This window comes from Talpa occidentalis, unplaced genomic scaffold (assembly GCF_014898055.3).
Source record: "Talpa occidentalis isolate TD23 unplaced genomic scaffold, MPIMG_talOcc4v2.1 talOcc4.15, whole genome shotgun sequence".
Classification (NCBI taxonomy): domain Eukaryota; kingdom Metazoa; phylum Chordata; class Mammalia; order Eulipotyphla; family Talpidae; genus Talpa; species Talpa occidentalis.
The window spans coordinates 55913224-55926317 of NW_023601543.1; the positions used below are offsets into that span (position 1 = coordinate 55913224).

The 13094-nt window shown below is 44.6% G+C and overlaps 1 protein-coding gene across 1 annotated transcript in view; it reads left to right on the top strand.

Moving 5' to 3' along the window:
• The window catches only part of SHROOM4 (shroom family member 4), a 191883-nt gene extending 179082 nt beyond the window's left edge, over nt 1-12801 (top strand). Inside the window, 3 exon segments of the mRNA XM_037511668.2 lie at nt 2785-2965; nt 6988-7257; nt 8523-12801. Coding sequence (XP_037367565.1) covers nt 2785-2965; nt 6988-7257; nt 8523-8792 — 721 coding nt within the window. The 3' untranslated portion in view covers nt 8793-12801.
• Nucleotides 12802-13094: the final 293 nt, after the last annotated feature.

Sequence of the window (13094 nt, forward strand, 5' to 3'; positions counted from 1 at the left end):
CTAATTTCAGCCAAGTTATACCTGTACTTGTATCAAAGTTATTCAACCAAACTGGAGTACTGTCCATAACCCACATACTCTTCAGTTACAAAATATAGAAGCAAGTTAGTGGAATCCTTGAGTGTTGGTTCAGTCTAATAACTTTGATTCAAGTACAGGTATAACTTGATTTATGGACTCTGCACTTCCTCTTAGTATTCTGATTTTTACTTCAATGTTCATTACCAAAGCCAGATTATGTTCTCACAGATCTCTCTCATAACTCCTGCCCTATTAATGGAGATTATAAGGAAAAGAGTCTAGACCATAATGCCTAATATAATACAGTTGTGTTTATTCTGGGACACTGCATCCCTAATTACTACATCCTTTTCTTAATTTATTTTTTTTCTAATTTTATTGAGATAAAAGTGACATACAGCCCCCATCTTTAATTTTGTTGTTGGAAACGAGTCTTTTATTTTTTTTTTATGACATGAATTTGGGAATCATGTTCTAACATTTTAAAACAAATATGAATTCCAAGTGTAAGGTATTATTTAAGCCACACCCTTTATTTAAGATTTATTTATTTATACAAAAACTGGGGTACAGGCCAGAGGCGTGGGACGGTGAGAGAATTCACCAAAGACAGAGCAGGGAGCAGAACAGGCAGACGGACCAAAAACACTGCTGAGGGGATCAGTGGGAGAGGCAGGACTGCTGAGGGGAACAGCGGGAGAGGCAAGAGAGGTCTGCCACGCCATGTGGATATCTCCCTGGCCGGCAGGGAATTGAACCCATGCTGCAGAGGTAGCAGACAGCTGCACAGCACTGCGCTCAACCCGCTACACCACTGGGGAGGCCCCACATCCTTTTTTTAATGAAAAAAAAAATGTTGTGTACTTTCTGCACATTCTGACTCAGACCTCTCACACATGCCCTAGATATTCTTCTTGTAGATGGGAACTCCCTCAGTTTCAGGCATTCATATTCCTTCCAGAATATTCTTTCTTCTGTACTACAGTCCAGCCAGAAAATTGCTTATATGCAAAGTTTAATATGATGCCAAGTCGTCCCTTTGGCAGTATAGCATAGTGACTAAAAGCAGCTCTAAATCACAGTTCTGCTGTCAAGTAACCTTGGAAAATTCACTTTACTTCTCAGTACCCCATGCTCCTTACCTGTAAAATGGTTGTCATTAGCTTTAACTTTTATATCTACATTTATACACACACTCTCACACTTCCACACACATCTTAGGACACCTTCTGGGGCATAGTAAACACCATATTAGTGTTAGCTAGCAGAGTCTATCAGTTCATTTATTAGCTTAAAATCCTACATGTAAAATGAATGTCTGGGATGAGGGATATTGACATGCCCGTTTCTTTTGTGTCATGAATCAGGAGACAGCATAGCATGAATCAGTAAATAGCTATGGCGCCTTTTAACCATTATTTTTGACCTTTATCTAAGAGCTTCAAATAGCTGCAAAAATGACTAATGAGTTTCTCCTATTTTTTTTTCCTTTCAAACAGCTGGTGGTTAGCAAAGGGGGAGTGACAAAGAAATGGAAGGTGAGGGTTGTGGTAGGCCACAAGGATGTAGTGGGGGTGAGCCCCCATCTTGCATAAACCACGGACAGAATTATTTGCCCCTCCATCGCTAAAAGCTGATATTGAAGCATTTCTCTTTATTCTCTTCCTCATGCCAGACCAGAAACCTTGATGGCAGAAGAGTCCAGACCCAAGCCAGCATGGAGCCAGAGCTACTTCTTTCCTGAGGAGCAGTTCTCGTTCATGGGCTGGGGCTCTGAGAAGCAGCACCTCAACCCTGCGGGTTATGGTGAACCCAAGGCAACAGGGTCTGCTGCTAGGCTTGTCAAAACCCTGGGTGCCACTAGTCCCTTTCCCCCCATGCACTTTATTCTGCAACCATAGAGTAGCTGGACCATTGGTGATAAGCCAGAAGTGGGGTGTCACTCCTCAGGCTTCAGGCTTGCCACACTGCAGGCAGTCTCTGAAGAGTTGATGGGAGATATGGTGGCTGTGACATGTCCCTGGCAGTGCTGCTAACCCCAGCCTTCAACATGTTGACTCCTGCTGAGGTCATGGGTATCCTCTTTGCTGTGGGAGACCTTCAGTGGGGGAGGGGGCATTTCAATCGAGAGTGGCACCATGAAATGACTAGTGTACAGGAAAGCCATAGGGTGCCTTTGTAAGCAAGCAGGCTAGACAGAGCCAGGATGTCTGTGATGAATAGGAGGGGCACCACCAGACTTGGAGAACAGATAGCCAAGGTCTCAGCTACATCCCTGCAACCTAACCCCTCCTTTGGGCTGCATATACTAAAGCCATAAACCAAGGGAAATCACTCGTTAATGGTCGGAAGCCCAGAACACTTTAGGGAATTGCCAGTTTCTGGACTTTAGTGGGGGTGTTCATGACCCAACCAAATTATTTCTAGAGCAATTGCTGTAGCTGTGGAAGTGAGGAGCTTAGAAATAGCCTTCTGAGCTCCTGAAGATGGCCTTGACTTGGCTTCTAAACAGGCCTTCGTGTGGCCTGTTTACATTTGAACAGTGCTGCTCCATCCATTATTTTCTTATTTTAAAGCTCCTACACTTGAGGGAAGAAACCAGTTACTATACAAAAATTAACAATGATATAAGACAATTTTAAAAAATGAAATAAAACACTTTTGTGAATCAGGGTCCCATTTTACAGATGAAGAAATTAAGAAGCAGGAAGGTCAGTTACCTCTCCACAGAGATGCTCAACTGGTCATTGTTTGTTTCCACAGACAAGAGTTTCAGCATGTCTCGCCTCCTCAGGGGGCCCCAGGGATCCCTACCTCTCACTCAACTTATTACAACATTTCTGTGGCCAAGGCAGAGCTGCTAAACAAGTTGAAGGATCAACCCGAGATGGCAGAAATTGGCCTGGGAGAGGAGGAGGTTGACCACGAACTGGATCAAAAAAAGGTGATTTTTTATTTTTTAATACAGCTTAGAGATTTTCAGCATTTAGCTTCAGAATGTCTGAAGATGGACCTGCCCCCCACCTTATCCAGAACATCTTGGTGCCTTCCTGTATTTTCAGTATGGAAATCAAGTAGCCTCTCAGAGTTTCTTACAAGGGTGGTGCATCTCTCTTTCATATAGTCAATAATAGTAATAACAGTGGTGGTAATCATCATCATCATCATCATAAAAGTGTCTCTCTAATCCTTAACTCTACAAAGGAGATATCACTGTTCTTTTCTTTACCAGTTGAGAGGGCCAAGTTGCCCAGGGTTACAGACTAAGTGGTGGATCCAGTATCTGAAGTCAGATCTGTCTGACTTTCACTCTGTTACACTGTCCTTCTGATATAAGCTTGCCTTCTAAGTAACTCACCACCTACAACACATAAGAGTTTTTGACACTGAGCACAAACCAATGGCAGTGTCATTGATTGTATTCTCTGTGTAACTTTCTGGGAAAGAGAATAGACTGACTGGAAAAAAAAAAGAGGACATAATATAGGCTGGCAAACTTTAGTATTTATTTGCAAGGATAGTCAATAATCTCTTAAAAGTACTAAAATAAATGGAGAGATGTTGTTCCAAAGCCTACTCTTTCTTCTTCCAAGTACCACTAGGCTGGTTTTCTAATCAAATTCCTGGAATCACTTTTCCCTCCTGCACTTACCCATTTTATTTCATAAGCAAATAGGGTTTCCATGGCAACCTCAAAGGCCCAATTTACCACTTTGTGGACATCTGAACTCAGTGTAAATTGCTCTTCTGCTCATAATTCTTATTCAGAATGTGACCCATAGGAAGGCTCAAGGCCATTTGTCAGAACTCCACCACCACTACCACTTTCCATTTGGAAGCAAAATGTCAGGAAAATAATTGGAAGTATGGCGGTATCGAAGTTGCATTGACTGAGATGCCTACTTCCTTGGGTTCCATGTTCCCGGAGCATGGCAGGGCCATTTCTAGTTTATTCCAGACCTTTTATTAGGAAAAAACCTAATAAAAGTCTGACCAGTAGGAAGCAGAAAGATCAGAGATGGTACAGCACAGAAGAGCAGATAGTGATTTAAAGTGATTGTGGATGGGCTAGGAAAGTGTCTTGTCTCTGCAGAAGATAAGTCACGAAGTCACTGATCTGCCCTACCCCAGGAAAGCATTTCAGCTCTAACTGCAGCTGTGGTGACTCCAAGCTCTGTCTGTCACACTTTCCCCAGAGTTGAAGTTCAGCTGAAAAGCCCAAGTGCCGAGAAAACTTTCTTCCTTCCAGATCTGCGGAGCCTCAGATGCGTAGGTGGTTGTCCAAGTTGATCATTTGACCACCCATCATCCCATGTCCCTGACATTGAGTTTTATTTGGGAAAGCAAAAGGTAGGACTATAACTGGAAGCCTCTTGGCATCTAATGGTGTTGCCTCATTCATCTCACTGATCTCTATTTCCCAGTAGGTTTTTGAGTTTTCCCCAAATGTTAACCAATTAAACTTCAGACTAAGGGCATGGTGGTCTCTTGACTTTTGAGCGGTTATGAAATATGACAAGAGTCCCTAGGCCCAGAGCAGGTTACCTTGATCTGTCATCTTGGACAACTCTAAATAAACTACTAGACAGGACACACTGCAGAAATCTACAAGCTGGGCCCTGAGCACTTAGAGTGCCTAGGTGAGAATAATAATAAACCCTGAAACATGCTTCCTATATACAAGATATGATTCTAAGCATTTAAGATGTGTTAACTCATTTAATTCTCATAATAACACTATGAGGTAGGTACTCTTGTTAACCTATTTTTTAGATGGGAAAATTGAGGCACAGAGATATTGGGTAATTTGCTACATGTCACACTACTTGTGGCAAAGAAGGGTTTACCCCCAAGGTAGTCTGGCACAAAAGTCCATGCATTAACCAGCAGGGGGTAACTGAAAGGCTGCAGGCAACTTGGGATGGGTCTAGTCTTGTGAGGAACTTGCAACTAGACAAGTTATCCACTAGCTCAGAGTGCCTGGTGGTAAAATATAACAATAACAACAACGATAATAATAAAATAATAGCAACATCAGTAAACATGTATTGAGCACTTAATGTGCCACAAACAATATGAAGTATTTTACCTCTACGATCTCATTTAGCCCTCAAAACAGTAGTGAGGGAAGAGGAAAAGGCACACTCTGCTTACAGGTGAGGAAATTGAAGTCTCAGGGGGATTAGGTATCTTGGCCAAGGTCACACAACTTGAAGGAGGTAGAATTGGAATGCAGGCATCTCCGACTCAAAACCTCTACCACACCACTTTTCTGTGAGGACAGCGTTAAAACTAGTCGGGCCTATAGGGGAGAAAAATCAAGACACAGGTAGCACTTCTCTGCAAAACCTATAATCAGTAAACAGTAGGAGAGTGTGGGATAAGTAATGCTCAGGCTTTTGCGCCATTGACCTCTGTGGCTATCACCTGCGGCCTTGAATGCAGGAGGCGCTTGGGAGCATGAGCTCGGGGCACAAATGCCTGATAGCGGGCACCTGGAATATGGTGTGAACATGTGTAAGTGGGCACACCTGAGCCGAGAGAATGAGCCTATAAGGGCGGCGTCACAGAGGACTTTGCACGGCAGAGGACCGTGAGGCAGAGTGCAGTGGAAAGTGGCGGAGAGAGGCTATGAGAGGAAAGAACGCATAGATTCTCAGGGGGACCCAAGTTGCTGTCTCCCTGCTGGCTTGTTTCCCCTAACCTGTGGGGATGATGCCAAGGCCTCCAAGCTTCTTGTTTACGCTGCCTGAATCGACGATGAATCTACCCAGCCTGGGATGGTTGCAGAACAGAGAGTATCAGGCTTACACACAAAACAGAAAGTGAACAACTTCATATGACACTATAGGGTTCTAATTCTAAAAGACTGGAGACTTAATAAAAACTATCACTGAGAGAAGAGTTAGGGAGGCAGGGGATCCCTGCAAGGCAGGGGTGGTGGGATGGAGCAAAGCTGGGCCCTGAACAGAACAGGAATAGCCAAAGTGAAGAAAGAAATAAAAGGCAGGTGGAACTGCATGAGAAAATCAGGGACACAAAATGAGTGTCATGAACACAGAGGAGCATGAGGACATAACCCTTAAAGGTGCTCTAGGGTGAGATTAGTATGGTTTGGTGGGGCCAGAATGAATAATAATGTGATCATGGGTCGCTTCATGACACTCAGACTGCACGTACTGGTCTGCCATAGAGCCCAGGTGTGCAGCTGCTACTCCCATCTGGGCTTGGGTAATTACGCTCCATGATGATCATATGATGAAATCGCTGAATGACAAATTTCTCAGGTCTCCCCATTGTAAAGTGATGCATGACTGTAAGAGTAGCTTTTCTTGAGCATTTAGGTGGCCACTTCACCTGCATTCTCTCATTGGATCCTTATTACAATTTCATAAAGTTGGCATTTTGATAACCTCCATTCTACCAATAAAGTAAAGCTGCCTGAGGTCATTCACCTAAGGACACATGACTGGGGAAGTGTCAGTTAAAAATCAAACCAAGTCATCATGATTGCAGAACTCACACTTTTATCCAAGCTGCCTCAAAAGCCAAACTGAGGGAGTAAAGATCTGGCACCATGCCATGAACAGAAGAGGTACTTAAATGGATTGAAGGAGACTGATGTCATAAGCATTCCAGTTCCTGTTTATTAAATAATCTAAGCACGTATTTATTAAGCTACATTTGGCAAGTGTAGCTTAACCCAGGGTATCATTTATCTAAAGGGAAGAAGTTTGGTGGTAACAAAAATTTCTACCAGGTCAGAAGAGATAGGAGACAACGTGCCAGTCTAGAAAACTGGGATTGCTCCTCATGTCTACTCGGGCTTCTCTTATTTCCGGTGATTTGGGGTGGGGTGGGGCGAATCTACCATCTGTTACTTGGATCCCAAAACAGAGATTGGAGGCCCAGATCAGTTTCTATTAGGCACATTCTCATTTGCTGTCTCCTGTTTACTTCTCCTAGATGCAGCTTATTGAAAGTATTGGCAGAAAGCTTTCTGTTCTGCGGGAGGCCCAGCGAGGGCTGCTGGAGGACATCAGTGCCAATTCTGCCCTTGGGAAGGAGGTGGAAGCCAACCTAAAAGCCGTCTGCAAATCCAATGAGTTTGAAAAATACCGTTTGTTTATCGGGGACCTGGACAAGGTGGTGAACCTGTTGCTGTCACTCTCTGGACGACTGGCCCGGGTGGAGAATGCTCTCAACAGCATTGATTCGGAGGCCAGTCAGGAGAAGGTAGAGTTTGGGTCCCTGGAGTGTAGATGGAGGGAAATGCCATCTATTCTTATCAGGGTGCCCTCTCAAGTTTGCCTAATCTCGGGGGCAGCAGAACAGAGTGTTAAGAATATAAGCAGTGGCTTTTAAGTACCTTGACATTCTGACCCTAACACTAACTGGTTGTGTGACTGTGGGCAGCTTTTTTTTTTTTTTTAAGGATTTATTTATTTTTTTACCAGAGCTGAGGTACAGGCCAGAGGTGTGGGAGGGTGAGAGGATTCACCAGAGACAGAGCAGGGAACAGAACAGGCAGATGACCAAAATACACTGCTGAGGGGAGCAGCGGGCATGACAGGAAAGGTTTGCCGCACCATGTGGGATCCTTGCCAGCCGGCCGGGATCAAACCTGCACTGCAGAGGCTGCAGACAGCAGCACAGCACAGCACTTAACCACCTGCACCACCAGGGAGGCCCAATGTGGGCAGCTTTCTTAACCTCACTGGGTTGTGAGAATAAATTAGATAATTCATGTCATTTCCTTAAAACCAGGCCTGGAACAGGATGAACACTCAATCAGTACTAGACACCATCATACCCTCACCACCTACCCAAACCATCCTCGGCCTCTCAGGGCTCAGCGAGGAGCTCTGTGCTCTGCTGCCAGGGCTGTAGCTGCCAGTAGTAGGAGTGAGAGTAGTTGTAGCAGCAATATCAGCAACAGCAACAATTTCCCCCCACTTACTAAGTTGGAGGGGAAGAGCTCACCAAGTAGATATTGGCAGTCTGTCAGTTTCACAAGTTGGGTCACTGCATATATTCCTGACCAAAATGGAACATTCCAGAACCAAACCTTTCCCTGTACAAGTGAATACAAATTGGAATCCACAGTAAGAGTTACTTATGCATACATACAATGGACATACAGAGTTTGCTCACATAAAGACACACCATTTTGAAAGCATTGTCATAATAATGACTGTTCACTGGATGGAAGGGACATGGGTTGACTTATCAGAGCCTTCCCCTACTCCAACCCCAGTGGTAGGCCATGAATTCAAGACAGCTTAGAGATGGAAAGAGGTCCAGAGTCATTGTGTTTATCCTGTTCCTACTACAGAAAAGAAAGATTTTTGCATGAAAGTGAACTCCAGGAAAGGAAATTTATTACTGATCAATTAGCAAACGGGTAGTTGCTTTGTGGCAGCACCTTGGTGGAACGGTAGGTTAGGCAGATGACTAACTGCAAATCAGGATGGTGTTTAATCAGTCTTCTGATTCTCCAGTTGGTGCTCCTAGAAAAGAAGCAGCAGCTGACAGGGCAGTTGGCCGATGCCAAGGAGCTGAAGGAGCATGTCGATCATCGGGAGAAGCTGGTATTTGGCATGGTCTCCCGCTACCTGCTTGAGGACCAGCGCCAAGATTACCAGCACTTTGTGAAGATGAAATCTGCTCTCATCATTGAACAGCGAGAGCTGGAAGAAAAGATCAAGCTTGGGGAAGAGCAGCTCAAATGTCTCAGGGAGAGCCTACTCCTGGGGCCCAGCAATTTCTAATTCTACCAGCATTCTGCCATGTCATCTCTGCCTAACCACAATGGGAAGTGCTTTCAATCTTCATTAGCAGTCTGTTAGGAAGTAGATAGTTGTTAGTTAGCTGTTTGCTCCATACTCCCTACCCTGAAGGTGCTCACTGCTGCTACCTAGAAGTGCTCCCAGCCACCTCGGAGACCCAGGAGAAGCGCCAAGGTCTACTTTGAAGAGTAGAAGCAAGAAGTAGGAGCTGCAGCAAGGCATGATCATGCAGCCACACTGTCTTCTCATGGTTTGCACGGGCAAACACTCAGCACACACAGAACCAACAGAATACCTTCATTCTTCTTTGTGCTCAGACCCCAAAGATGTCATACATTCACCACCCACCCACACCATAATCAGCTTCTCAAGTTCATGGCCCAGCCATTTTCCACAGAGATCTGGCTCTCCTGAGGGCATTCATCTATCACCAGTTCCTGGGTCTCACCTTTGTTCTGCAGTGGGAAACAGAGGAGTAATTACACTTAACAGAATGTGAACAAAAGTTGGGGATCCCCAGGTGCCCTGCTGGAAGAAACTAGGCTTAAACATTGCCTCCACCCCAACTTCCCCAGCATTTGGTTGAGAATGAAGAGGACTACTCTCAGCCCTACTCTGGCTAGTGTGACCCTTCCTCTGCTTCTAAGACTTTGGGCCTAGCACTTCCTATTTCATCTCACCTTTCCTTTGCCACCAGGGGTTACAGATACTTACCTGTAATCCACACCACAGGTCATCAATAACTCTACTAAAGCTGATTTCTGGACTCGTGTTTCATTATGGGGTAGGGGGGGTAGGGAGTTTCTTATTATATTTTAAATGACCTTCTGATTTTATTTATTTTTATGTTTTGATTATTTCTTTATGAACTAACAAGGCAAGAGGACGGTAATTGGAGAGGGAAGTTGGGCCAGAAGTAAAGCATTTTCTGCAGATCAGCCTGACTCCACCGTGGCTGTGTGTGCAAGGCTTTGAATTCTTCCCCTTACTAGCTGACAAGTGCCTGAGAAAGGAGCTCTCACCTTGAACTCAGTGCTTCCCTCCTGCAGCCTCACCCTTTACTTCCCTTGAAGTCAGGATGACTTAGCATTTCCCAGCAATAGTCCATTTTCCCCTGAAACCAAAGAAACATAAAAGGGACAAAGGTTCACCCATTTCTCTTCGGTCTCTGAGCCCAGGGTGGGTGGCGGTGAGCGCAGGAGGGGCTCCTCTGTCCACAAGTTGCTTCCCTCACCTGTGGCGGGGCTCAGAGAATGAAAACTCATGGGAGCTGTGAGCTTCAGCCCTGGCCAGCACCAGAGCAAATTACAATCCACCAGGAGCTGAAGCACACAACCAGTGCTGCTGTTGCCAAGGCCCTTACACCAGTAGCCTGTTTCTATTCTGGAATAGCCCTCAGGTGGGTGATGGCAAAAAGGGAGTTGTAGCCAAACTTCACTGTTAACGAAACTACCCCTTGCTGCTGGGGCCCGTGCTTGATGTTGTACAGTCCGGCTCAGGTAACCCTCTACTTGCTGCTGAGTTCATCGGGCCTTTGGAGGTCAACTGCAGCAGCAGAAGGGCCTCAATCAACCAAAGTATTTGCCAAAGAACTTTGCTGCTGCTACAAATACTGGCCCCTAGCTTCCGTTTCCTTTTCATTGTATTTGGAAACAATGAAAGAATCTTGGCCAGCAGGGTGTGCTGGGGTGGGAGAGTGGGGGGCCCTGGATAGCCTCTTAGTGCGTTGCTGCTGTCAGAGTCGCTGTTAAAATGTCAACTCTTCAAGTGAAGTTTTCTATTCAGAAAGTTGATGGCTTGTAAAGGGCTAGGCTTACCCAAGCCAAGGTTGAGAAAGGTGGTGGAGTACTTTGAATAGAGACTGTGGTTGCCATCTTTTTTTATTTTTTGATTAAAAAATAATAGGCTCTAGGAAAACAATGAGCAAGTGAAGGTGTCCTGCATTGGGGGCATGAAGCTGATATAGTCCCCTCATTCTAGGATTTATTTATTTTCTTTTTTGGCTGAACAGCTTTTGGGGTATATAGGTGCAAGGAAAGAACGGTCACTTACCTGGACACCATGATAATGGGTCTGGGTTCTTTTAATTAGCATTAGGCTGGTTGTACCTTAATTTACTACACTGAAAGTACTATTGACTGTTACTTTTGTCCTTCATTCCACCGCAAATTATTCTAGAGTTGGAATTAGAATACAAGGATGCTCATTTTCTCACAGGGGACAGTTTCCAAAGCACTTACTAAAATAATCCTAAAACTATATTGAGAAGTAAAGCTTGGCAGACAAAGATTAACTACTAAACAAGCACTGATGCCCTGCACTGCTGATGAGGCAGTCCCATTGTGTGTGACAGTGCCACAAAGCTGCTGGTATTAATTAAGATGTAGTCTCTACCCCACTCTCATTTACTGGGCTCAAAGCTCCTCCAAAGCCTGCCAGAAGGCAGGCCAGGGGATTTTCCCAATGACTGTCATTAGTCCTCACTTATGCCTTCCCTCTTCAAATACTCACACAAGCCCCAGTGGGTGAAAGGTAAGCAAAGTAGTTGCTATATAGAAAGGAATTCGTGCAAGTTACTGTCATGTGTTCCTTCCTGCCCCTCCCCAGGGTTCTGGGTGATAAGAGTCTCCTTGAGTTCCAGCAGCTGCAGACTCAGCCAATGGATAGCAAGACATATTCAAGAAGAACTTGTGAGGAGAGAGAGAGAGAGAGAGAGAGAGAGAGAGAGAGAAAGAATAAAGACCTACAAAGGGAGAAAGGAACAGAGAAGGTTAAAAAGTGAAGACCTCTTTCAAGGTGAGATTCAGGATCTGTTTTCGATTTAACCTCGTGTGCCAAAAACCTGCCCATGGATGCCAGAGTCACAACCTGAACCCCAGTCTCCATGAAGGTGCTGCTCTGCCAGTAGCAAGCCCCAGATGGGGAAAACTGGATACATTTCTGGCCACTTCCTTTCACATGGAGCTTGGTGACTCCCATTGCCTTTGCCAAAGGAGTTGTCTATGTCAACAATATTTCTGCAACAGTGCATTGTATTCTTTGAAGATTAGTAGATTTTTTTGGGGGGTGGGGCAGGGGGCAATTTCTATAGATAAAGAACCAGTGTTTGTTGTACAACTGTTGGGGGTCATCTATACCATGTGAAGCTATTCTTTTTCTGAATCTTATTGTTTATGAATTTGTGTCCTCCACCACTCCCTTCTTGGTTGACATTGAGATGCCTGCCAGATTTGTCATCAAGGGTTGTACTTCAATAAAAGGTGCTAAGGACAAAACAATTTATCTCACGTGTTTTGACTAAGGTGATAGAAATCCACTAATGTTCTGCTAAAAAAGTGTTGGAAAGGAATTTCTTGATCACCTATCCAAAGTACTTCATAGAGAGCCATATGAACAGGGCCTTACCTACATCCCTAAGTCCTTGCCCTGGCCCCTTGGGGATAACATGGATGCTATATCATTCATTGTCACCAGTAAAATAATTTCTAATTCGGGAAGAGTCAACAACAAATCTAATCTCAAGTATAGACCTCAGTAGTATACAGAGCCCAGTTTTGGAGTCTAGTCTGATCAAAGATGAGCCATTTTCAAGACCTCCTCCCAGATACCTATTGTCTCCTACGTGAGAGTTTAATCTTACACCTTTACTTTTAGCAACCTGAAAAGCAAGGTTCTGACCTATCAGTATTTCAAGATAACCTCAAGTTTTAGACCCAAATGCACTGTGGCAGCAACTCTAACTCTTTCACCCAATGCATACATTGTTCATATCCCAACTGACCTCCTCCTAACCCAGATCCAATATGGTATAGTAAAAGGAGTCCAGCTTTGTCATAAGAATAAATTGTTCAAAATATGGTTTTGCTAATTAGTCTATGAACTTGAGTTATGTGCCCAACTTTTGAGTTCATTTTTTTATAATAGGAACAATGATATGTATATTGTAGGGTTGCTGTGGGTTAAGAATAATAAATGAGGGACCTCCCCGGTGGCGCAGTGGTTGAGCGCTGGGTTGCAAAGCTGCCCGCAGCCTCTGCAGCTCTGGTTCAATCCCCGGCTGCTCCCCGGCCCCAGAGGAGGGTCCCGCATGGCGCGCAGACCTCTCCTGCCGCCCGCTGCTCCCCTCAGCAGTGTACTTCGGTCCTTCTGCCTGCTCTGCTCCCTGCTCTGGCTCTGGTGAATTCTCTCACCCTCCCGTGCTTCTGACTGTACCCAGTGCTTGTATAAATGAATAAATAAATCTTAAAAAAAAAAGAATAATAAATGAAAGCCACCTGCTATCTA